Here is a 25,174-nt window from a genome sequence, read left to right on the forward strand (position 1 = left end):
GTATTTCATGTTAACCGTTGATTAGAAAAGACAGAAGAGAATACAACTATCACTGTATCATTAATGCATTACCAATAACATCGAGCAATATAGGCATAATATGTGGAAACGTTCTAGTAATGACGATTCCTTTTTCAGTATTTGTAACATCGTCGAAAACACGTCTATAGTGCACGTGCAGGTGTGATGTGTATTTAACCGATGACGCAGGAGGAGACGCATTGTGAAATGTGCACTTTCCACGTGTAGCTCGCATCAGCATCGCAGAGCATCATTAGCATATTAGGAATGCATTAACATCTACGTTTTGCAGCATAATATTACTAAATCGTTTCATTAACTTCATAGTTGGGTGTGGAACAGTTTTACTTCAAAAATCTGTAAGCAAATTTATAGATCTGATTCGTATACAATTACTGAATTTTGTTTTAGAAAAACTATTGATTACTGTTTAAATCACTTTGATTCCTTTTCATAACCAAAAAAAAAAAAAACAGATCGTCAATGAAAGAAACGCTAATCGTTTAAACCGTTAATTAAGAATACAAGAGATGAAATTCAAACTTTTAAAGAAATAAAATTAGCTTTAAATTCGGATATACTTTATTTATGAAAATTGTCCGTGAAAGTCGTATTTTAATTTATAAATTATCCCTCATTATTCACAAGGTTTATTCACGAAAAATTTGGGACAGGGTGGGCGCGACAGGATATATTAATATTACTAAATAAACTGTAATATTGAGATAAAGACATTTGTTTTTAATTAAAAATTAAAAACACATTTAAAACATTCTAATCAAAGAGATTTATGAATTTTCAGATGTTGCTGTTTTTCTAAACATATGTTTGCATTAACATTGAAGAGCTCCACACAACAATATTTAAGTAATTCATCCCTCCAGCTATATTGCTGTTCGTGGGAGAAGTTTATAACATCAAATGAAATAAAATAAATATTATTTATTTCACCAATCATTCAGACACTGTATACAAGCAGCCACGACCTACATTTGACAGACTGGAAAGCATCTGGACCTGGAAGGATGTGGTTGTATTAAATTGCCAAAGATGTACTCCAATTATGAAACGAATTAAATCTCTTACATCGCTTGAATAATTTTAGATCTAAGCAATATAACCTTCTAACATTCAAGACTGGATTTTGTTTTGGAGAACGCATAACGAAACTATTTTTGTAGTGATGCTACTTTTCACCTCAGAGTTCCATTCTTAAATAAATATGCCCTGATGAGGGGGGTTTTCTCTTATATTCACCTCATTAGGGCATACACCATTCTCATTAATTATTTTGCTTTCTCGTACACAATTCTTATCAGTTATTTGACAGTATAGAATAATTAATCGTGGCTGATATATATTTTTAAATAGGCAAATTTATATTTGCATATGAGATGCATTTCTCTTATTTCTCTTATATAAAAACGCACAAATGCAGTCATGTAACAATGCACTGTCGTGAATCAAACATGTTCTGGGTGAATAATAATCTTGTAATATTGCTGTGAAGTGTTGAACCGACATCAAAATTTTCTGTAGATTAATAACATAATTCTCCTACCGTGTTATTGTTTCAGATAAACATGAAGAACATAATTTGGGTGATGGTTGTCCTCTGTATTACTACCATTAATGTGGATGTGGGGAGTGGTAAGTGATTTTCAATTGGTATGATGTTTACACAATATGTAAAATATTTACGGTATTGACCAAAAATTTAAGTGTATTTTTAAACACAGTTTTTGTTTCTGTTAATCTCTTCATGTGAAATAAAATTACCGGATAAAATGCTTGGATGTTGCTTTAGGTGCAAAATAAATAAAATAATGTTATCCAGAAAAATACTACCCTAAAGAAGGATACTCAATGGAGCTGTCTTTCTCTCTCTCTCTCTCTTTTGTTTGTGGCTGAATCCATTTTATTTAATTATGATTTTCGCTGATTAATATTATGACTCCAGACCAAAGCGAATCTCTTTTGTAGAGAACAATAATTTTCCAGATAAAAAACGATTCAGGTGTTCATGATCTACTTCCAGAAATGCTTATCAAATAAAATATGGATTGATTATGTTCTCACATATAAGGAACGACGCTCAAGCAAATAACTTCCCCTTCTAGGATGTGTACTTCCCTTCTCCCCCCCCCCCTTCTAATCCGAGAATGAAGTGATTGATGAATTACATACCATTCTTGATAAAGTATCTACGGGAATCGATCTCATTCCTGCATTTTACCGAAAGTTCCCAGCACGTTATTATTATTATTAGTACATTCTAAGCGAAAGCTTTAGAATGTACTAATAATAACGTGCTGGGAACTTTCGGTAAAATGAACGAACTTTAAAATGAACTTTCGGTTTAATAAACGAACTAGCCAGATTTCTAGAAGCTCCTACATGCAACAATTTTTGAGTAGCAACCTTTGAACTGTACAATGTTCAAACTCCTCTAGTCTAGCTGTAGTTTATTTGGCTACTAATGTGGCTTTTCTGAAAAAAAGGTGTCTTATTCATTATAACAGACCACTAATTCATACAATATAATATGAGAAATTTGCAGTGCCCTCCAGCAAGTGCAGTCTGATGATGACTCGTTGGTGGGGCCTGGTCCTTTTCTAGATGTGTGCGTTTATCCTGAGAGCGACGACATCCTGGCTGGAGCCACTCCCATTGGTTCCTAGGTCGATGCTGTTTCATTTATTCTGCTGCATATTACGCCGTTTGTCCTTAGTATTTTGCGATACTTTCCTCTGTGTTGATGTTTTATCAGTTTGCCTTTATTTATTCCTTGTGGATGGCTATTCCTGTTCGTTGTCTATTGAAGACGTCAAGTGCAAATCGGCTGAGGGCTTTGTATTCATCTTCTGAATCCAGTTGATGGTACTCTTGATTTTTCGGCAAGTATTCAATCTCAGTTATAAGTCTACTTCTGTGTTCTTCGTAGCATTCACAGTCGTGCATAATATGTTGCCAGGTTTCAAGTTCTCCACACCTGTGTGGAGAACTTGAAACCTGGCAACATATTATTCCGAGTGCGTTCAGTTTTGCTTTAAATGGGCCGTGGCCCGTCAGGAGGATGGTTGTATTTAGCCCAGGATAGAACCACGAGGGGGCTTGCTTTTGGGTACATTTTTGCGACTATCGGTATGAAGCTTCTTGTAACTTGACCTTTTGGCGACATCGCCCATCTGTGCTGCCAAATCTTCAACATCTGAGCCACTATTCGTTGTTTCTCTGTCGTCCGGCTGTTGGTTGGGTCCAAAGTAAAGTCATAGATGGAGGCAGGCATATTCATGGACAGTAAATACATCTAGTCCACATTTAGTCACCTCAAGGTCTAGCGGAAGAGCTCCTGCCAGGACCTGCAGAGCGTGGGTGCTCACCATTTTGCAGGCCCTAGTTATAGTTACTGGACAATATCTGCCCAACTGATGACTTGGCACCGACACTGTAGCAACAAGAAATCATTGACAGAAACAGGGCATACATATCAGATACTAGTGAACCGCTCTTCACATCCCTGGAAATGAATTTGGCCAGGGCCAAAACGAAGGAGAGTAAAACCCCAGGCTTGGATTTGCTGGAAGTCCACGTAGTAAAAAAGTTCGCAGTATCTTATAACTCTCTTAAGTTTATTTAATAGATGCCCTGCTGAAGGAACATTTCCTGACTTCTGGAAAATTTCAACACTCAAGTTAATCTTAAAACACCCGAAAAAACCACCTCAAGTACCGACTTCTTACAGACCAATAGCCCTGCTGTCTGTTTTGGCCAAACTCCAAGAATGCCTTTTGCTCTCCCGTCTCACCGACTACTACACAGAGCAACAATTACCATCTCCGCATCAATTTGGATTTAAAACAGGCTGCAGTACAGAAGATGCTATCCACAGATTAATCTCTCTAGCTACTCAGACAGAATCTAAATACTCTATAGCCATAATGGTGGACTTTGCGGGGCCTTCGATCGACTAGAGTGGCCCAGCATACTTCAAAGACTTCGGTAGGCCAAGACATCCAGCAGTCTATATAACAGTATAAAGTCCTACCTCAGCAATAGAACAGTGCAGGTAACCAACAAATACCAAACAGTCACCGGGAATATACTGCGAGGCTGTCCTCAAGGCTCTGTTCTTGGGCCATTTCTTTGGTCCATTATCTTGGACGAGTTCCTGGGGATGGATCTCGGCGAGGTCAAGCCCCTGGCCTTTGCTGATGATCTCGTACTGGTTGTTCATTCTGGTACAAGAGCCACATTGGAAGAACAAGCCAACTTTGCACTGGGAAAACTTCAAGACTGGGCTGCCATGCACAAATTAGCAATCTCCAGTGAAAAAACAAAGTCAATCCTTCTAAAAGGAAAGCTCCAAATCCGAAGGCCACCAGTGATGAAAATTAACAACACCCCGATCTGTCTCTACACACAAATCAAGCATCTGGGCCTGTATCTGGACCCCAACTTATCCTTCCACCCCCACTTAAAATACCTGTCAGCTAAAATCCGAAAATACACTGCAATGATAAGGCGGATTAGTAGAGCGAATTGGGCCTAAAGAATAAAGCGCTATCATTAATATATAAGGCAGCATATGTCCCGATTGTGTGCTATGGAGCTTCCTCTGGTGTGAAGAGGCAATCCTGGAAAGGAACAAGCGCAAGCTTGATTCCATTCAAAGATTTATGTTACTATCGGTTACAAGGGCGTGCTGTACTGTCAGCACCCCTACATTACAAGTCATTGCAGGATACTTACCTCTCTTTCTGGAAGTTGTCAAGAGGGGTCTCTTCCAGCACCTGAAGAAGGAAATCTCAACGCAATTGTTAAATCTGCAGTTGAACCATGCAGATGACCCTAAGAAGGAAAGAAGAAAAAATGCAAACCATCTACAAAACCTCTGCAAGAAACATGGGACACAACGCCGAAAGGAGCAATCACCAAAAGGTTTATTCCCTCAATAAGTCGGACTTCCCCAAAGCCTCTTCCCTGATACTCGCCTGGATTGCAAGTCCTTCCTGCTCACAGGCCATGGACCGTTCCAGCAAAAATTAACAGCCATGGGAATAGAAAATAACCCATATTGCCACTGTGGTGAAGAGGACTCCTGGGAACACCTTATGTACGAGTGCCTCACTTACGAGAATGCCAGACTTCAATTCCTCACTAAGATTCAAAGAAACCCTTGCAATCAGTAGTCAACTTTACTTCAAGAAGAGGCCACATACCTAGCCTTAACGCGCTACGCCCAGGCTGTTTTCAATTCTAGAAGAGCAAGACTTGCGGAACTCAGGGCAGAACAGAATAACGTGCCACCCCTGCGATCCCCGACTGTGGTAGGATAATGCAAGAACCCTGGGTGCAGGATTCACACAGGAGCACCTGCTCCTGTGATTTTTCAACTCCCTTCTCCACCTCAGAGTGGACTGCCTTAGTGTGGACACCTCTACCTTAGAGTGGACTGCCTTCCCTATTGGTCCACTCCAAATCCACACATTCTGACCTCTTCTTCTCCTTTTACTTCCCCATATGAAAAAAAAAAAAAAAAAACCTTTTATCTTTTTTTAATTATTTATTTTTTATAGCCTCTACTTTTTTTTCTCTTTTCATTTTTTTTCTTTCTTTCTTTTTCTTTTTTTTTTTTTTTATAGCATCTGTCAGGAAGCTCAGGCAACCCTGGCAGAGTCAACCGCCAGAGTATAATGGGCAGCCTGGCTCACCTCCCAGTGGTTGTGGCGGGCAACGTAGGGTTACAGTAGGGGCCCCGCGGCCAAGGCGCCAGACGCAACAACAGAACAAAGCCTAATACTACATTAACCAGACATTACGCTTTTTTTCTGGCTGTGCAGTAGTTCTGCATTTCATCAGAGAGTACATATGGCGCAGATGTGGGAAACCACCGGTGGCGCCTGAACCTAAATACTATGCCACTACTATGCGGAGACCAAATCCGTTGACGGCAAATCCGTACACAACCATCCACGGTGTGGAGTAAATAACATGACTCATCTGACCAGCCCATCTCCTTCCAGTCTTCTAACGTCCAACTTGCATGCTCTTTGCACCACGCGAGTCTTTTACGCCGATAAACCTTGGTTAGCAGAGAATGCCATGGGGATCGTGTGCTGGTATAGCCCATACGTGCGACGCATGGTCATGCCAGATATTGTTCCGGGTTGGCCCATGTTGTATTGGGTAGTCAACTCTTCAACAGTGCTGCATCTGTTCGCCTGTACGAGTTGTCGGAACCAACGCTCAACTCTAACATCAACCTTTCGCCGATCTTTGCAGTTCTGCTCTCGGCTCGTTGTTTGGCCATTTTGACGCCAGTCCTGTACATTTTAACTACGGCGGCTCTCGAACACCACACCAGTTCAGCAGTTTGGGAAATCGAGGCACCAGCTCATCGAGCAACCACAACCTGTCCTTTATCAAACTCCGATAAATCCTTTCTTTTACCAATCACGTTCGGAATTTTACTACTTACTGACCACTGAAATCTTACTGTGCAACATATATCGACTAACTCCGCACTCTCGTACCTCACGAGGTCAACGGGTCCCATTCAATTTTCATAGGGCTGGTCATAATTCACTGATCACTCAGTGTATATTAAAGGTTATGGGAGAAACCGAAGACTAGATAATTTACACTTATGCTATATCAGCATTAGTAGAGGCATATGATGCTATAAAGCAAGCTTATAGAGCATCAGTTAAAAAAAAAAATTCCATTTCCTCTAAACTGGAAGTTTCCTCTAAGCGAGGAAATTCATTCGCTTTAAAAGTTTGTCCACTTCTTCCTTGAATTTATTTAAGCTATCAACTTCCACAACAACAGATGGAAGTCTGTTCCAGCTATCAACTACCCGCTGGCTAAAGGCAAACTCCCGCACACCTATTTTACAACTGTCTTTCCTCAATTGGAATAATCTATTCTCCCCAGGTTCTTAATCTGCGCAAGCGGAAGTGTCCCACCATCATTGAGCCTGCTTAAACCATTCAAGGCCTTGTACACCTCAATCAGATCACCTCGCAGGTGCCTAGTCTCCAGATGCTGAAACTTGCAGAATGTAAGTCTCTCTTGGTAAGACAATGCCTTTGTCCATTTAACCAATCTCGTTACCCTTATCTGTACTCCTTCAAGAAACTCTACATCCTTCCTAACATGAGGCCTCCAGACCTGTATGCAGTACTCAGGGGGTGGCCTGACCATTTCCTTCTATAACGGGATAATCACCTCCCTGTCCCTTCTAGCAAAATTCCTATATATCATTGACAAACTCAATGACCTGCTCTGGCAGCTCGTCTACACTGCTCAGAGAACTTCATATGTGACTGCACAATTACCACCAGTTTTTTTTTTTCCACCTCCCTGTGTAGTATCACACATTTGGTACGTTTCTCTTGGATCACTGCTACTCACGTGCAGTATTTTGCATTTGTCAATATTAAACTTCAGTTGCCGCTTCTCAGCCCATCCGACATCGCTCGACTAATTAGAGATCTAAATAATATAACATTTCTAACATTCAAGACTGGATTTTGAAGAACGCACAATGAAACTGTTTTTCTAGTGATGCTACTTTTCTCCTCAGAGTTCCATTCTTTAAACAATTTTTAACCCTGCGAGTGAGTGAGTTTCTGAATGGCTTATCACTTAATTTATTTCAAAAGAAATTTGAAATAAAGTATTTCAAATTTATTTCCTTATGGAAAATGGAAATGTGTCCTATGAGAATCTTCACTATGTAAAAATGTGCTATTGAAGGATTAAAACTGGATCTTCGTGTTCATATCCTGGTACATTCGGTTCCATGCCTATAATCCACAAATCACTTATTCATCAGCAGTTTCAAGGAGATGATAAGCTGATGGTTCACCACATCTCCTTTAGAAAAATATAGTAATAATATAGTTTTAATATTGACAAAACATACTCACAAGAAACTGAATTTCTGAAATCTGGAGGCTGTTCATAAAAGATATCACGATTCCGTGACGCAGGAACAGGAACTGCCAAACTTATAATAGAAATAAATGATTTGCGAATACGATGCAGCAACTGCAACATACGTTTCGAGTGTTGCAGTTGCTGCAATGCTCTTCCTCTTCCCAGAAAGCACCATGTTATCCCCTTCCAATCTCAATATGCCAGAATGTTTTCTTTTTTAAGCAGATATACAGAAAATGCAACAGGACATCTTTCAGTAGGAAGGAGCACACCTTCCTACTTACCAGCAGAGGGTGCTGCTAGTTTGCGAAATCTTTAATAGATATTTCCTACATCAATGAACTGATCTTGGTCTCTCCCTGTCCGTAGTCATTACAGTAATTATGCTCATATATCAAAGCCTCTGGATTTATTTCGGTATCGGATTCAAGTTTTGTGTAGCAGAAAAAAGTTCCACCCACCCCCATAATTATGAACCAAAATCACAAATTATATAGCATTTAATAACGCTAATGTGTTGATGCGATATCGAGAGAAATGGATTTGGAAGAGAAATGGAAAAAGAGATAGGTTAGATGAGAGAACACATTGAATTGATAATATAAATAGAACTTTTTTAATTGATGTATCTTCTGTATCTGTATAAACTTTTTAACATGAGAGCATTTATGCTATTTTCAGTTTTAAATCGAACAGATCTTTTATGAACTCCTTGCATTTTTAAAGTTGCGCGTGGATTTTTGTAATCCTCGTTTTTTTTATTATAATTGTTATTTATCATCTTTGTTCACTGAAAAAAATGGAAGCTAAATATACCTATTTTTATAGTTTTATTATTGTTATTATTATTAAATTAATCATTTATTTTCATTCTCTAGTAACTTGATTATAAAACCTTTGTAACTCTTTTTTAATATTTATGTTTTCATCTAGAATATCAATGTTGGATTCATTTAGCAATTTTGCAGTTCTGTTGAAGTAATGGAATTTAAGTTGATCAATTCTGAATGGCTCTTGTGCCAGCATATTTTGTCTTCTCAATGCTCTTGGGGGACAGCTGAAGTTGATGAGGTAGAGCAGCTCTGTTAATTGGTGGAAGAACAATAGTCCAGTAATTTCTCATTTCCATTACAGGCAAATGTCCACCAATTCCCGATGTGGTGTGCAAACGGGAAGAGCCAAGGTTATGCGAAACAGATGACAATTGCGCTGAAGGAGAACGATGTTGCGAAGGGGCTTGCGGGGGATCTTTCTGTTATTTAGGCAAGTAAACTAAACACTAAACTTTTAAAGATACTCGATTAATGCTTTTAGCTTTAATTTTTAAATATTTGTGTTTAATTTATTTTAAAATATTAAATTTTATTTAAATCAATAATAATTATTATATAATTTGTTTTCGCATAATGTGGCAACTGATGTTTAGTACTGCGAAGAAATAATGGAGGTTTCTATAATTATTATTATTATTTTTATTAAACTGTGATAACATCATTTTTGCTACAGTCATTAAAATAAATCACACGGTCATTAAACAAATTGTTGACCGACGCCCAAGTCTTAAGCAGCTCGAAAATGAAACGGTATGTCATCTACAGAAAACTAATAAATTTCAGTGTGAGAGTGTGAATAGTTCTGGAAAAAATGAAATCGATTAATGGCAACCCTAAATAAGGACGTACTACAGTATTCTAACTTTCGTATCTTTTCAATCCATACATGCTATGGATGGAGAAGATAAAGAAGGTCACTCCAAAAGTTCATCCAGCAGACGCAGTACTCAAATTCCTTATTTTCTTGGGAAAAAATTATACAAACAAATAAAGGAATAATAATAATCATATTATGGATGTTTTTTCCTTTATACATCATAATGGGAAAGAAAAACACCCAGTTTCCGCTACATCCTTATACAATGGATTCGCAGGCCAGTAGGTAAACTCCGACTGATCACGAGCCGGATAATAAGACGTGTTGATAGCGACTCGTGGTATAAGAAACGAATGGCGCAACTTGCGTCTGATTTCCGAAACTTTTTAGTTCTTTTATTTCTTTGATTTAGAGTGAAAAATAAAATGTATTTGTTGAAATTCAACACACCTCCACGAAGCGTAGCTACACAAACATCCACGAAGCTTAACTATACAAATAATATTTGAAACCTACTGTTGCGACTAGAATTCTGCCATCAAAGAGTACGTTTTCCGTTATATTGCAGCTTAAATAATTTGGAAAATAATTTATTTTGAATTCAGAGAAATGATTGTAATTAAGTCTGTTCCTTCTATTTAGATCCCTGTGGGTATTTCTGCGCTGTTATTCTGTGTGTTCCAGAAGTAAAACCCGAATGCCGCTGTGATCAAGACTGTAAACCAAATGGAAAATGTTGCAGTTGCTGCAATGGAATCTGTTGGTATCCCAAGACCAGTTCCACTCAGGATTAAGAAAAAGATGCGTGTTGTTTTATTCCGTTATTCTTAAAACTAATCATACATAGTTTTATAGAAATTTCCTTATGTGTTCTCTACAATTCCATATGTATACCCAATTCATGCCTAACCATTTATCAGGGAATACTTTTTGAAAAGCAAATTTAAACGGTTCTTTCTTATCGGTTAGCTCGTAGAGTTTCTATTCTTGCTGATTTATGCATAGAGTGATAAATAAAGCACTTTTTTTGCAATCTTAAATGTATTTACAAACTAACTAGTAGTTATTTATTCTCTGTTTCGCGTAAAATTGCAAATTATTTTCTGAAATAATGATTACAATACCGATGGTATTGTAATCATTATTTCTTGATTTTTTCACAAGGCAGCTCATTTGGCGAGTGTACCTTTTACATCACGAGAATGCAATGTAATACTTCAAAGAAATATTTCAAATGTAATATTCACAAATACATTTTTATTAGCAATTTTAGAGTTTTCATATTGAATGATTGTTGGGAATATTTTAAATTAATAAAATTGATTATTTTGGTATGCAGATAGCTTCGTCAGTTTTAATTTATCATTACGACTAATGAAATTTAATGAGATATTCTTGTGACTTTATCAATAAAAAATACTCTCCGATTCATAAGCTGATTGAGAAAGGGAAAAAAAAAAGTGCAAATCTGCCGAATGAACGAATGATAACATCGATCTTCTTCGGAAGCACCCGAAGGTTATTTCCAGAATTTGTAAAGCTCTCTATATGAATGCATGACGTTATAATTATAGGTTCATTATAAGATAACATCCAGAATTTAAGAACACGACTCTTCCTGTAAGACCCCGAATCAAGTGATTTAAAGTGATTCTATAGTGCGCTTCTCCATTATGTTTAGTTCACAACATATGTAGTGACCTTTATTTTCTGTACTTAATAAGTAGTGTTTTGCTAAAAGGAGCTAGCAAACCTTCAGAAAGGAACGTCACCTTTCTGTTTTCTTATTTTAAAACTAACACCACCAACCCTACTTTCTAGCCGTTGCTTAGTCACCTGCTGGCACCGCTCTTACCTCCTCGTACCGCGAGCCGGGAACCTGGGAATTGGAAGTTACACTCCCAGGGCTAAAAAGAGATAAACATGAGTAGTAAAGTCAACACTTCCCAAAGGACTTTCGAGAAGATCCCACCAATCGAACTCCTAAAAAAAAACCAACATCCTTATTCTTAATCATTAACTCCACTGGAGAAGAAACATTAGGTAAGAAATTCCCCTTTTTTATCCAAAAAGTCCTGAAAGGACTAGCCAGAACACGAAAAAGGGCCAGGCGACTCCGATCTGGGGATTTGTTAGTTGAACCGTCCAGTACCAGACATTTAAAAGAAATCAGCAGCGAATTCCAAAATCAAGGAGTGACGAATTTCTATTTGGAGAGACGGAAATATAATACCTACCAAAAACTTAATTATAACATTTATCACACCAAATTTCTCACCAACTGTAAAATCAAAATATCTGAACTTCCAACTGAAAACATATATTCCAAATCCTTTAGCTGTTTCAAATGTCAAAATTATGAACACTCGCAGACTACATGTTTTTTTTTTAGTTGTTGGCGCATCGGCTTCTGTGGCCATAATGCACCTCCCAAGATTTTTGCAGTACTGTGATCCAAGCCCGAGGCGGAATACGAACCCGCGACCTTTGGATTGCCAGGCAGGCACTTTACCCACCGGGCTAGCCCGGTCGGCACTACATGTTGAAATACACCGAGAGTGCTAAATGTAGATCCAAAGAACATCAGATCGATGACTGCCCAGCCCAGCTCCAACCACAAAGTGTCCAAACTGTAAAGGAGAACACCTTGTCTGTTCCAGAACATGTGAAATATGGAAAAAAATAAAAATAAATACAGAAATACAAAACAGAGCCCAATACTACATACCAAGAAGCAAGAAAAATGGTCCGGCCAACTATAACCAGAAGACCAATGTATGCACAAATAGTGTCCAGATATAAATCAGTTGAATGAAATGTTATACTGAAATCTCAGTTCCTCCACATGAATCTTTCACTCCACAATTAAAAACGTACTCCAAGCAAAACAACAACGTAAATATGAGAACAGAGTAAATACACCGATCTCAATTCCCTCAGATTCTCCAACTTTGCGTCAGTGTAATGGTAATAAAGGACTCCACAATCTTGAACCTGCCTCTGAATTTACGGAATTAGAGAAAACAGGAAAGTTGAACGATGAGGGGTTGGAAACCCATCCCGACGAAGACATGGATATTGAAAAACCAGTCTTTTCCGAAAAACCCAGATTAAGGACAGAAAAGCAAAAGACTACTACCCAACGAAAAAAGTTTGAGGGGGACTGACCAAATATAAATAATGGATAAAATTATTCAGTGGAACTGTCCAGGATTACGCACTAATTTTTATGATGTACAGTATCTGATTCCATAGTATACATCAATCTATATAGAACCTTCCCTGTCAAAATACAGACTTTTTTCTTCGGCATCTACCAACAAGAAGAAGGCGTCCCACGGGGCTCAGTCTTGAGTGCCACATTGTTTGCAATAAAGATTAACTCAATCACAAATCAAATCCCTTCTTCAGTGTCACATGCACTTTATGTCGATGACTTTAGTATGTCTAGTCAATCGCAGAACAAGAGAACTATCTAGAGGCAGTTTCAACACGCAACCAACCAACACGCAACCAACGGCACCAACCAATTAAGTGGGCTCTAGATAATGGATTCAGACTGACAACACAAAAAATAATATGTGTACATTTCTGTCGCAAACGAATTTCCTTCCTGACAGGGAATTATAACCAGAAGACCAGAGAATACCAACGCAGCCGAAAGCAAAATTTCTTGGACTAACCTTAGACAAAAAATTCACGTTCTTGGGGCTCATCCGGCAGTTACATAAAAGCTGCACAAAACGTCTTAACAATTTTAAATCTTTTCATCAACAGCATGGGGTAGAGGACAGATTTTCCTTATTAAACCTATACAAAGCACTGATTAGATCAAGGTTGGACTATGAAGCCCCAGTGGATTCCGCACGGGAAAAAGCTCTGAAATGGCTGGACCCAGTTCATCACAATGCACTATCTATAACCACTGCCGATCGGGCTAGTCGGGTGGGTAAAGTGGCTGCCTGGCAACCCAAAGGTCGCGGGTTCGAATCCCGCCTCGGGTTTGGATATCACGATGGTGCCGCACTATCCCGTTGGATCTCACGGCCACGATACACGAAGGAAGCCGTGAGAAACTGATTCCTTCGTATATTGCTCATATCATACGATATAAAAAAAAAAAAAAATCTATAACCACTGCCGCCTATCGTACCTCTCCCATATATAGTCTCTATGCCGTAGCCAATGAACCACTCCTAACTCTTAGGCGACAACAACTGGTGTCGGATTATGCATTTAAAATAAAATCTAAGTCTAGATACCCTGCTTGGGAGACCCTCTTTGATCCACGTTGTAGAAATATCTACCAGAATCGTCAACAAGCAAATCGACCTCTGGGGATCAGAATGCAAGACGGTTTAACAGTACATAACCTTAATATAGACAGTGTACTGCACTTGCCAGTTCACACCCCCTCCACCATGAGATTCGCATATACCAATATCTGACTTCTCCTTTCAGAAATGGGATAAAAAAGCGATACCTGCAACAATCTATCAATAGTTACAAGCAGCCCATAGACTTCAATTTTCTGACTATATTCCATATACAGAGATGGCTCGAAAACAGATGCTTTAGTGGGAATAGCAGCTCAATTTTCAGAAACTGCTTTAAAGCAATGACTACCGATATGCACGGCAGAATTGTACGCAACAAAAATAGCCTTCACTCGTTTAAGAGATAAGTGTTACACGAGAAGAGTAATATATACAGATTCCTTGAGTTCTTTACAAGCCATTAAAAACATAGGTACACCCAAACACACAATCCTTTGGAACAGCGGTTCCCAACCGGTGGTTGGCGAAAGAGTTCCAGGGGGTTCGCATTAAAAATTCTATAATGGCGTCTGCTTAGATTTACATAGGTACATTATTGTAAACTACAAAATATAAGTAATAATAAACAATAAAGTAAAATCAAATTAAATTGCCAAAGAAAGGGCGCCTCCATAGCCAGGTGGGAAAGAGCAGCAGTGCGTAGCACGCGCTTCTTGATTAGATCGGGGTTCGAGCCCATCACCACCAAATACGAAGAATGCGGAAAGGTCAGGGAATAACCATCGCATATCCCGGAGCAATATAGCCTTAGTTGCTAATGCTCCTAAAAACCAAAGAAAGAAACCATCCCATAATTCCTTATAATTAGTTTACTATCTTACAGTATATCACGTTAAATAAATATGTTTTCCATACTATTTTTTTTCTTTGATTCTCAAGGACGATTGTTAAGTACAGGTACTTTTTTTTTTCTTTTTTTTTTTTTAGAACCTATAGTACTTAGTACCGTGCATGGGTTGCAGATTGAGAAGATAGGAGAAGATATTTGTTGACATTAAATGTGAACTTCTGTTGATTGTAATTTTCAGGAAATACGTATGAAGGAAGGTTGTTCCAGAAAATGGAAATTGAATGAATAAATGAAGAAGAAGAAAACTTGGTTCTGTGAGTTTCAACTTGGACAGTAAAAGGATGTTGGCTGGTTGCGGCACGTGTTCGGATTGCTTTGAAAGAGAGAGCGGGAATTATAGAAGCCAATTCAGAAGAACAGTGCCCATGGAAGTATCTATACTAAGGTCTATGAGAGAGAGAGAGAGAGAGAGAGAGAGAGAGAGAGAGTGAGAGAGTGGAGATATCAGTGGTATCGTCACGGTCCTCCCCACACCTGGTGGAAAAGATCCCTTTCGATAACGCGAAGAATTTTAATGGGCTTTTTTCACTTCGTAGCTGAGTTAGTCAGTTTTAAACACAATCAATATATATGGGGAGATGTAATCATTTACGGATGATCCTAATATCATAATTTTTTTTTTTTTTTGGTAGAGATGAGACATTAATAATAAGGTTGTAATAAGGATGTAAAAGACTGTATTAAGGATTACAATCTTTAAGGATTTTAATTAACGTTAATCTTAATCATTTTGCAAGCTTTTGTAATTTCCAAGGATTACGTTAAGGATTAAGATAAAGTTTATACGAAAAATATTGCCGAAGTTCGTTTGTAGTAGATGTTCGTGTGTAGCAGAAATCCAAAGGTAACACTAGTATATGTGCTGTATTTTTATTTTTTTTCTTTTTGTAAATTGGAGATACCTGTATCGGCAGTATACAGAAACCATTTGGCATATTTTATGAGAAGTTTTCAAGGACTTTAAGCAGAGAGTGCGCCTCGATTTTTCATTGCAGTCTTTTACCAAGTTGAAAGGGAATGAAGAAAAGCACAACTTCATGTAAATAGATGAAGCACATTTCAATTATCAGCTGACATGAATATACAAATTGTTTATTTTTTAGAATCAAACCCACATTCCACTCACGTAAACCCCTTTTATGATGCGAAAAATAGTTTCGTGTCGGTTGGCCGTCCTTTTCACCCTCAGTCCATACTTCTTTGAGGACTTAACGGAGCAAGGAAGGAGATCGTGTATCATCCAGTGACAACGCCATGTAATCGGCTATATTCTCAGGTTATACCCAACGATGGACAACCATAAAAGCTATCCTCATGCAAGGCGGTACTCCATCATACGTTGTTAATCAAATCAAGGAGATTCTTAAAGAACACTTTCCTCTCAGTAATTTCCCGTCACCTTTCATGCACATAGACTTAAAGGACTATCTGCAGGACAGGAGTGTTACAGTGAGAAATGCCTATCGACAAGTCTTCAGAAATGTCTACAGAGGCTTCCCCCAGGACTCTATCCTTGGCCCATTCCTATGGAATGTGGTCATGGACGAGTTCCTGAACTTAGACCTGGGCCGTGTTTCCAACCAGGCCATCGCAGACAACTTGACCCTGACAGTCACTGAAAACTCTAGGGCTTCTCTGGAATCGACTACAACACAGGGATAGCAACCAACGTGCTAACTTGTCCCAAGATTTCCCCTTAAATGCTTCTACCAAAATCTACAAATAATCGTGTTACTATCTGAATATCAGTTCATCTGCTTGCCTGGTTATCTCATGGAAGGCAACTGGATGTAATAGGACAGCCTCTCGATTATATCAGCCTCCATAGCTCCAGGGATAGCAGAAGCGGCGGAGGTGTTGCGTTGCTCTACTCATCCAGTTATAAGAAATCCAAATTCCAGGTGACAAAATCAGATAACTTCGAAGCCCTATGTACCACATTTAGAAAGGATATCATACAACTACAAATTAATCTGGTTTATTTGTCACCTCCCCCGACCATACAAAAGACTTCCTGAGGGAACTGCTAGCATGGATAGCAGCCAGTCTTGTCCTCAATACCCCGACCTTCATTATAGGCAATGTTAACATGCCTACGCCTATAACTGGATTTCTTATAACTGAAGATCTCAGAACAGTCATTGGCACATTTGGCTTAGTTCACCAAACCACACCTCTTCTTCCACTTTCGCCTAGGTGGAAGAAATCCCACCCAACCTGGGGGAGGATTCCTTCCCTTACATCCTCCGTCGCTCTATCTATATTCCGTTTTCCTTTCCTTCCTTTTCTCCAGTACATTCTGTATTCCCTGTACTCTGTCTCCTCTCTCTCTCTCTCTCTCTCTCCTTTTTTTTTTACTTCTTCTCTTTCCAGGAAGCTCAGGCGACCCTGACGGAGACTAGCTAGAGAATTATTAGCAGCCTGGCAAACTCCTAGCGGTGTGTGAAGGCAAAGCGTGGTCCTACCAGGGGTCCTGCAGCCCCGAACACCAGGCCCACAACAGAACTCAACACAATATGGCATGTATAACCCACAACACTTTCTGGCTTTCACAGTGATACTGTTTGTCTCCACAGAGTTCATATGGCATAGGTGAAGGAACCACTGGAGGCGCCTTTCGTCTAACACTATTCACATAGACTTACCAGGTTTGCTTTAAGCGAATTTCTCCTTAAGGGAAATACCTGAAGTCCAGGGTTTATAAAATGTCCCCCACAATAGTACAAAAACTGATAGCTGCTTTAATTAAAGAGATAACAAGCACCCAGTCGAAATGCTTTCATTAGCAGTTTTATTTATTTCATTTTTTTGTGGGGTATTTATTTGTCGTGATAATAGCCAATCCTACATATGACGGAACTCACTCAAACTATTTTCTTTAACAAATCTAATATTGGACGTGTTGAGCCTAATATGCAAATATTCAGCAAACCTCAACCTTTTTTTTCCCCATGATTCCGGCATGCTCTTTGGTTCTGGCCAAGTAGGTGGCGCTCTGTCATAAGATGATGATGGTATCATGTTCCATTAGGACAATCATCAGTGTAGAGTTACAAGTGGGTTTTGTGTTGGAATAGTTTATACTAACAGTATGCGGGAATACAGGGGCTGCGACTGAACTCTGATAGCATTAATAATTAGTGCAGTTATACTAGTCCAATCTTCGAAAACGATGTACTGAAGAATCTATCCCGTGACGAAAAATCCGTTTTTGTACCTATTAGCAGATTTTTCTCAGGTATGATTTTATTATCATTTATACGCTCGACTGCTTTAATGTGACATGAGACTCAGGTAGTCAGATTGCAGAACAACCATGAGTGAATTGCATCCATTCTCCTCAAGGTCCGCTAAGGATCGCATTAACTTTTCAAACTGTGGGTTGAACCCCGTCGGCTCAACTTTTCCCGTTGTCGAAACAGCGCTGTTTGATTTATTTCGGCTGATGGGATAAAATGTTATTAGTTTCTACAGGTGGATGTTATTTAGCGAGTATTTTATAATTAATAAATGCATTTGATCAACTGGAATATTTCTTAAATAATAACTGGAAGGGGTGAAACCTGTTACTGCCGAAGTGTCACAATTTGTGATTGACCCCTAAACATTCAATCGGGAAAATAAAATACTTAATTTTTTGGGCATTTATTGTATTTCGTACCTACTGTAGCCCTAAAGGTAAGTCGCACATATTTAATTTGCTAAATAATTGCGCTGAACTCCAGTATTTGGGTACCCCTTGTCTTCGCGTCGTGGGCGTGGTCGTAGAACGGAGTGATTCTACGGTCGCGGTCTGTGATTGGGTGATTAGTACGAATGTGTAATTTCTCGTTTTGATTGGTTGTCGATTTCCTTCTGATTTGGAAGAAAAATGCGAAATTATTATTTTCACGTGTGTTATTCTTGTTAGACGTCGCCATTGTGCTGGTGGTGTTGGATATTTTTCTGTGCTGACATGTGCTATTATTCTTTTGCTTAGAGTGTTATTTGCTGTTCCCATTGCGTTTCTATTCGGTATTTGTGATTGCTGCGATTTCGCGAGGGATTCAGGCAAAAATTGGTCGATGGCCACGGCCAGGACTCATGAGATGAGTTTTCTTTGTATTGAAGTCGCCTTTGTTGTTTACTGAAAAAAGGTTATGTTTTTACGCAAAGTTGCGTAAAAACCTAACCTAAAGGGATATTGAAGTAGTTATTTTTGTTTAGTGACAAAACGTTATGTTTTTCGCAACTTCGGAAGGGATTCAAACAAAAATCCGGTCGTTGGCCATGGCTAGGAGTTGAGTTTCATTTGTATTGAATTTGCCGTTTTTGTTTAGTGACAAAAGGTTAGATTTTTACGTGACTTCGGGATTGATTCAAGCAAAAATGGAGTTGCATTTATTATCACGTATTTTAGTTCCGTATTGCCGTTTCTCTTTTTTCTTTATTTAGACTGCGACGTATTTTATTACATTGCAGTGTCACATGCTAGCAAGGAGGATAGGGGGAAGAGAAAGCAGTGAGTGGCACCTGTCAACCTGTCAATCTTCTTCCTGTCTTTTTGTCGAATTACGGAGGCGTACCCAAATACTGGAGTTACACCTATTTCTATAAATGCTTTAATATATTATTTAATCTTTGTCTTTTCATTTTAGAACCTTACATAGTTTACGGAAGCAAACTATATTTATTAAGCGGATACGTGCTTAATAAATATAGTTTGCTTCTGTGCTTTTCACATTGTAATTGGGTTGTCATAATGCCAATAAAATAACACAAAACTGCTTCTATAGAGAATGGTTAGTTGCTAAGCGAAGTTAAGCTAAGCTAAGGTTAGTTGCTTTCAGTCATAGTGAAGGTTTCCGTTATGCATTACGTGAGTTTTGGAAGGTATGATAAAGATGTAGGGAGGAGAGTTGCGATTACCAGACGTTGAGAAAAGTAGTAGTGGTAATGACAAATTATGCAAAAAAGCAAGTTTGTATATCGTCAGCGAAAGAAAAAAAAAAAAAAAAAACTACAGACAGTTCACCCATCGTTACCCTTCAAGAATTTTTCTAGGCCTTGAATAATGGTGAATCCATCCATCTTTCGCACAACTATCCTATAACCGTCCTTCTCCTTCTTCAAGTTGAATTTATGCCCCCTAATGGGTGTAGCTCAGCAATCAGATCTTTAAACACCTCAATCTGATCTCCCCAAAAGTGCCTTGTCTCGAGACGCAGCAAATTGCAGAACTTTCTAGATAATAGCACCCTGTTGTTGCCTTTCTCTGCACCAGTTCCAGCAGATGTACATCCTTCCTAAACTGACTTGTATGCAGTACTGAGGATGCGGCCTAACTATTACCTTACGCAAAGGGATAATCATTTCCTTATCCCTGTTAGCAAAGTTACTGTTTATCATTGACAAAATCCCATGAACCGTCCTGGCAACATGTCTGCACTGTTCAGAGAATTTTATATCTGACTGCACTCCTACCCAGGTCTTTCTCAATTTCCACTACCCTAAGTGTAGCACCACACGATTGATAAGTTATTCTGGGTTTCTGCTACTCATGTGCAGTACCTTGGGATTTGTTGATGTTAAACACTAACTGCCATTTATCAGCCCATGTACGAATTTTTCCGAGATGTTGTTGCAGTAGCTCACCCTAATGACTGTCTTTAACTACCCTGTCAACCTTTGTATCATCTGAAAACTTAAACATTAAAAAACTTAAACCTGATATACCTTCATCAATATCATTGATAAATACATGTATTGAAAACAACAATGGACTCAGCACTGAACACTGGGGAACTCCACCGATAACATTATTCCATGAAGAGCAGTGCTCATTGATAACCATTCTATGTCTTCTTCCACTTAATCATCCCTTTATCCATAACAGTAACTTGCCCTTAATGCCACATTGCTCCAGTTTGTACAGCAGTGTTTTATGTGCAATAGTATCAAAAGTATTTCTGAAATCTAAATACTGTATATGATGTCAACATTTTTTCTGCATCCAGTTCCTTGGTCACTGCATCAAAATAACATATCGCTTTCGTTACACAAGACCACAACTTGAATTCGATGCTGTGATTGCAGTATAATTGCATGCCTGTCCAAATGGTTCTGCATTACTTCTTTAAACAGTGATTCCATTATTTTCCTTGGAAGAGACGTTAAGCTAACAAGTCTGTAATTATTCATGACGCCTTTTGATACACATTCTGAATTAGAATTATATTCGCACATTCATAGGCCCTTCCCTGAATCCAAGGATGCTCTCATAATTATTTCTAAGGGTTTGCTTACCTCATTTGCTCCTCCCTTAATATATTTGGATAGATTACATCCATCCCATGTGTTTCTTATGTTCATCCTTAACATTATCTCTTCCACTTCCTTTCAGTTATAAAAAGTCATTTAGCTCCTCGTTGGAGTTTTTAATAAACATCCGGCATTCCCTTCCTTAAGGAATTTTTTTATTCCTCGTGTGTGAATGTAGATGCAAAACACCTATTCAATTTGTCAGCAACCTGGGCAGACATCAACGCTTAACCCATAGACATGAATTAGCCAACTAATGTGGCAACATGTATAAGAACACAACAGGCAACTGTTGTGTTGATATACATGTTCAGCGTCTGTATAGTACTTATTGTGCTTCTACTATAATAACTAGATTACAGACTGATATAATGTATAGTACTTATTGTGCTTCTACTATAATAACTAGATTACAGACTGATGTAATGTATAGTACTTATTGTTTATTGTGCTTCTACTATAATAACTAGATTACAGACTGATGTAATGTATAGTACTTATTGTGCTTTTACTATAATAACTATATATATATATATATATATATATATAACAACAAATTATGCTTCCCTTCTGACGTAGGTAACTATCCAGTTTACCTCTGAATTTCTTGAAAATGTCGGCCTCAACTATTTGCAAAGGCAACTTGTTCCAGTAATTAACAACTCACTGCCTAAAAGAAAACTTTATAAAATCTATTTTAAACCTCTTCCCCTGTCATTTGAATTTATAGCCCCTAGTTCTTCAATTCTTTATAACAGTAAAAATTTAGCTATCGTTCATTTTAATAACTCTTCTCAAAGCCCTATCAACCTCAATCAGGTCCTAAAGTGCCTGGTTGCCAAGCTCTATAGCACACATAATCGAAGTATTTCCTCGTACGGCCGCTCTTTTACAGATCTCACATGCGAGTTGCCCCTCTCTGGACCGTTTCAAGGAGATCAATGTCTTTTTTTTTTTTTTTTTTTTCAAATGAGGTTTCCATACTTGGATATAGTATTCCAAATGCAGTCTAACAGTCACCTTATACAGTTGGATTATGACCTTGCTATCTCTACAATATAATACAGCATTATATAAGTGATCGATTGCCACCATGGGCTTTTCTGGCTGCCTGTTTACACTGCTCACCTAACTTCATATCTGCCTGTATCGTAACTCCCAGATCTTTTTCCTCTACAACTTTTAATTCAGTCCCATGAAGTATGTAATTTATTTTGGGGTTGCTGTTCTCTAACTGTAACACTTCTGAGTTCCTTCACTTTGTGTTCTTTTTATTACACCAGATTTGGAACTACCTTTTGCTGCATTACACTGAGCGGACAGAAATCATGGAATACCTACCCAGTAACAGGTAGGCCCACCTTTCACCCGGATAAGGGCAGTCACACGGCGAGGCATCGAGTCCACTATTTCGCGAATGCGTTTCACAGGTATTTCCATTTTGTAATAAAAAGTGTACAATTTATCTGATTCTTTATCAGCCCAGTTTTATGAATATTTGAGCAGTGTATATTTTCAGCGGGGCTTGTGTCATTACAAAATCCATCTTAGAGACTAGGTGGCTAAGGTGTAAATTGTTTTACTTCCATACCGTATGAAAGTGAAGCAATTTACAATTTGTCCCTTGGTTCGAATCCCGTCAAGATAAGTGGATTTTTTTTTTTTTTCACTGTGGTGAAGTTATTCTTGAACCAGAAAATAAGAAACAAATTGAACACAGAATACAGAAATTAACAATTCTCTGAATTTTCATTAAACCCGGAAAAATCAAAGTACTGTACATTGTTTTCTAATCGCCTAGAGAAAGAGTATTATCACCGAATACTATATCCCACCAGGCACAGTCCAGCTGATAGTACTTGTGAAATTATTGGAAGTGACATTTGACTTAGGTCTGTTATTCAATGAGCACATTCAATTCACTCAATCGGAGGCTAATTGGTCATTCATTAAAATAGACCCGTGACGTTCGATGGTCAGAATATGTTGCATCAGCAACGACTTTTTTGTGAATCCTATTAGATTGATTATAGGATCTGGAAAGAATCCTGAATCATTACCTGCTAACCATTTAGTGTAAATATTGTGCTTGTAGTATCAATAAAAACTTAATTTGCTTTCCTATTTCAAATAGTATAAATAATGTATTTATTTATATGCAATATACATTGTTTAATCTTAATGGTAACCTAAAGGTTATTCGCTTTAATTTTCTTGACAGGGACAGAGCCATAGTTCTTGTCTATTTGAACTTCACCCCAGTAATCATCAATGTTTGAAATTGTTATATCTTTTGTATTTGTAGGATTCCTCTGGTATTGCATTACTTATCGATTTTTCTTAAATATAAAATATTATTTTAAGTTTTATTTTAAAAAGAATTTCTTTAGAAGTAAATGAGATATAAATAAATAAGGCCTTGAGCAGCGTCTGTAATTGCTGTAAAGCTGGCTGAGTCGTCTTCTGACAGACTTAAGCGAAACTTTTGTCTCCAACTTCGGAGTACATCAAATTGTTTTTGTTTCAGGAGAAGAATTTAGGAAAATACAATTAAATAATGCCAATTTAACTGACAAACGTGATTGGTCAACAAGTGAAATAAAGCGCACATCGAAAAGTTCTTTTTTCAAGGTCCAGAAAATGGACTCTAAAGAATTCAGTTCCCGCTGGTTCTTCCATGGGTTCTTCAATGTCCACAACTAAAGTGATGCAGTTTTCAGACCTGCGAGCACTACTTGGCTCAAATCCGAATTTTGCGAAGATTACGCACTAAAATAACCACTTTGAACATGTGATTTTTCAGAAAGAACAGTCAAAATTAAAATAAGAATTTAAGTACATTTTATTCAGCTGACATTTGCTAATTATAACAAAATTTCTGGGAACTGCAGTTTGCGAATGACAATATCGAAGAGAGAAGGTGCATCCATTGAATTAATTGTTCAATTTTGTACATTTATGTGCAGAGAACATTCGTATTCCAAGTTCTGAATTCTGAAAAATAAAAAGATAAATAAATAAAAGAAATTCAATAATAATAATTACAAAAAAACTTTCATTGTGATCCGGAGATCACACTTTTTCCACTCAACGCCACACTATTCATTCTGGTATATATGGTTACAAATTATGGGTGTCAGATAATTCAGATATCTAGGAGATAGAAGACCCTTACAAAAATTCATAAAACAACTACCAGAAAAAATTTCATATCACTGTCCCTTGCTAATGAATGAAGTGTAAATGATGTTTATTGTCTGCACAATTGTCCATTACAAATTGATCTCCGATATTCAGGGATCAGATGGTAATTTGCGAAATATGGTACGTATATATATATATATATATATATATATATATAATAAATGCCAATGCAAGTAACATTAAAGGTCACAAGGAAAAGAATAGATTAACTATAGATTAAAGATTGAAGCCAGCATATGGCAACGCGGAGTTACAAACAAGACCATCTAAAGACTGAAAAACAGAAATGGGTGTATTTTAAAGAATAGTATCGCGCAAAACAGCAGATAACTAATTTTTAAATTGATATAATCTATAAGAGATTATATTAAAGAGTAAAAGCAGATAAAACATCAGAAAATTAAATTAACTGGATATGGAAAATGCACCGAAACTCGCAATGGATGCAAATGTAAATATATGCATATTATAATAAATATGACAAATAAAAATAAAGAAGATGTTAGTTCGAAATAGATATATATATATATATTTATATACTTACATTACACAGGCAGAGACAGCTAATACATTTTCGAAAATAAATCTAACCCAAGCGTTTTTTTTTTTTTTTTTATTTTTATAAATCATATACGATTTATCTTCAAAAGGCATACCTTATTTCAAATCTACACACTGAATGACTGGATAGATCTGCTTTGAAAACTTGATGTAAGTTCAAGCTATCTGTATTCATTACATCAAAATATACTAATCTTTAAAATACACCCATTTCTTATTGGGAAATTTATGCTGAATTTCACAAAGAGCTTTGGAAAGAATTTCTAAAAATATTTATATTTATCCTTTGGTACGAGTTAAAGGC

The 25,174-nt window shown here is 37.7% G+C and overlaps 1 protein-coding gene across 1 annotated transcript; it reads left to right on the forward strand.

The window, feature by feature from the left end:
• The first annotated feature begins 1,604 nt into the window (after nt 1–1,604).
• Nucleotides 1,605–10,532, forward strand: LOC150076600 (uncharacterized). Its single transcript, XM_090387759.1, has 3 exons — nt 1,605–1,671; nt 9,103–9,231; nt 10,261–10,532. The coding sequence occupies exons 1-3, from the start codon at nt 1,605–1,607 to the stop codon at nt 10,410–10,412; spliced, it is 348 nt and encodes a 115-aa protein (XP_090243885.1). The 3' UTR covers nt 10,413–10,532.
• The last annotated feature ends 14,642 nt before the right edge of the window (nt 10,533–25,174 follow it).

The sequence above is a fragment of the Mastigoproctus giganteus genome, chromosome 13 (genome assembly GCF_048544385.1).
Source record: "Mastigoproctus giganteus isolate SK-2022 chromosome 13, ASM4854438v1, whole genome shotgun sequence".
Lineage (NCBI taxonomy): Eukaryota > Metazoa > Arthropoda > Arachnida > Uropygi > Thelyphonidae > Mastigoproctus > Mastigoproctus giganteus.

Excerpts from the sequence above, each read along its gene's own strand:
- LOC150076600 (XM_090387759.1), top strand. The coding sequence starts at position 1,605 with ATGAAGAACATAATTTGGGTGATGGTTGTCCTCTGTATTACTACCATT. Across the intron at positions 1,672-9,102 it reads TAATGTGGATGTGGGGAGTG|GCAAATGTCCACCAATTCCC; the intron begins GTAAGTGATTTT and ends TTTCCATTACAG. Across the intron at positions 9,232-10,260 it reads GGGATCTTTCTGTTATTTAG|ATCCCTGTGGGTATTTCTGC; the intron begins GCAAGTAAACTA and ends CCTTCTATTTAG.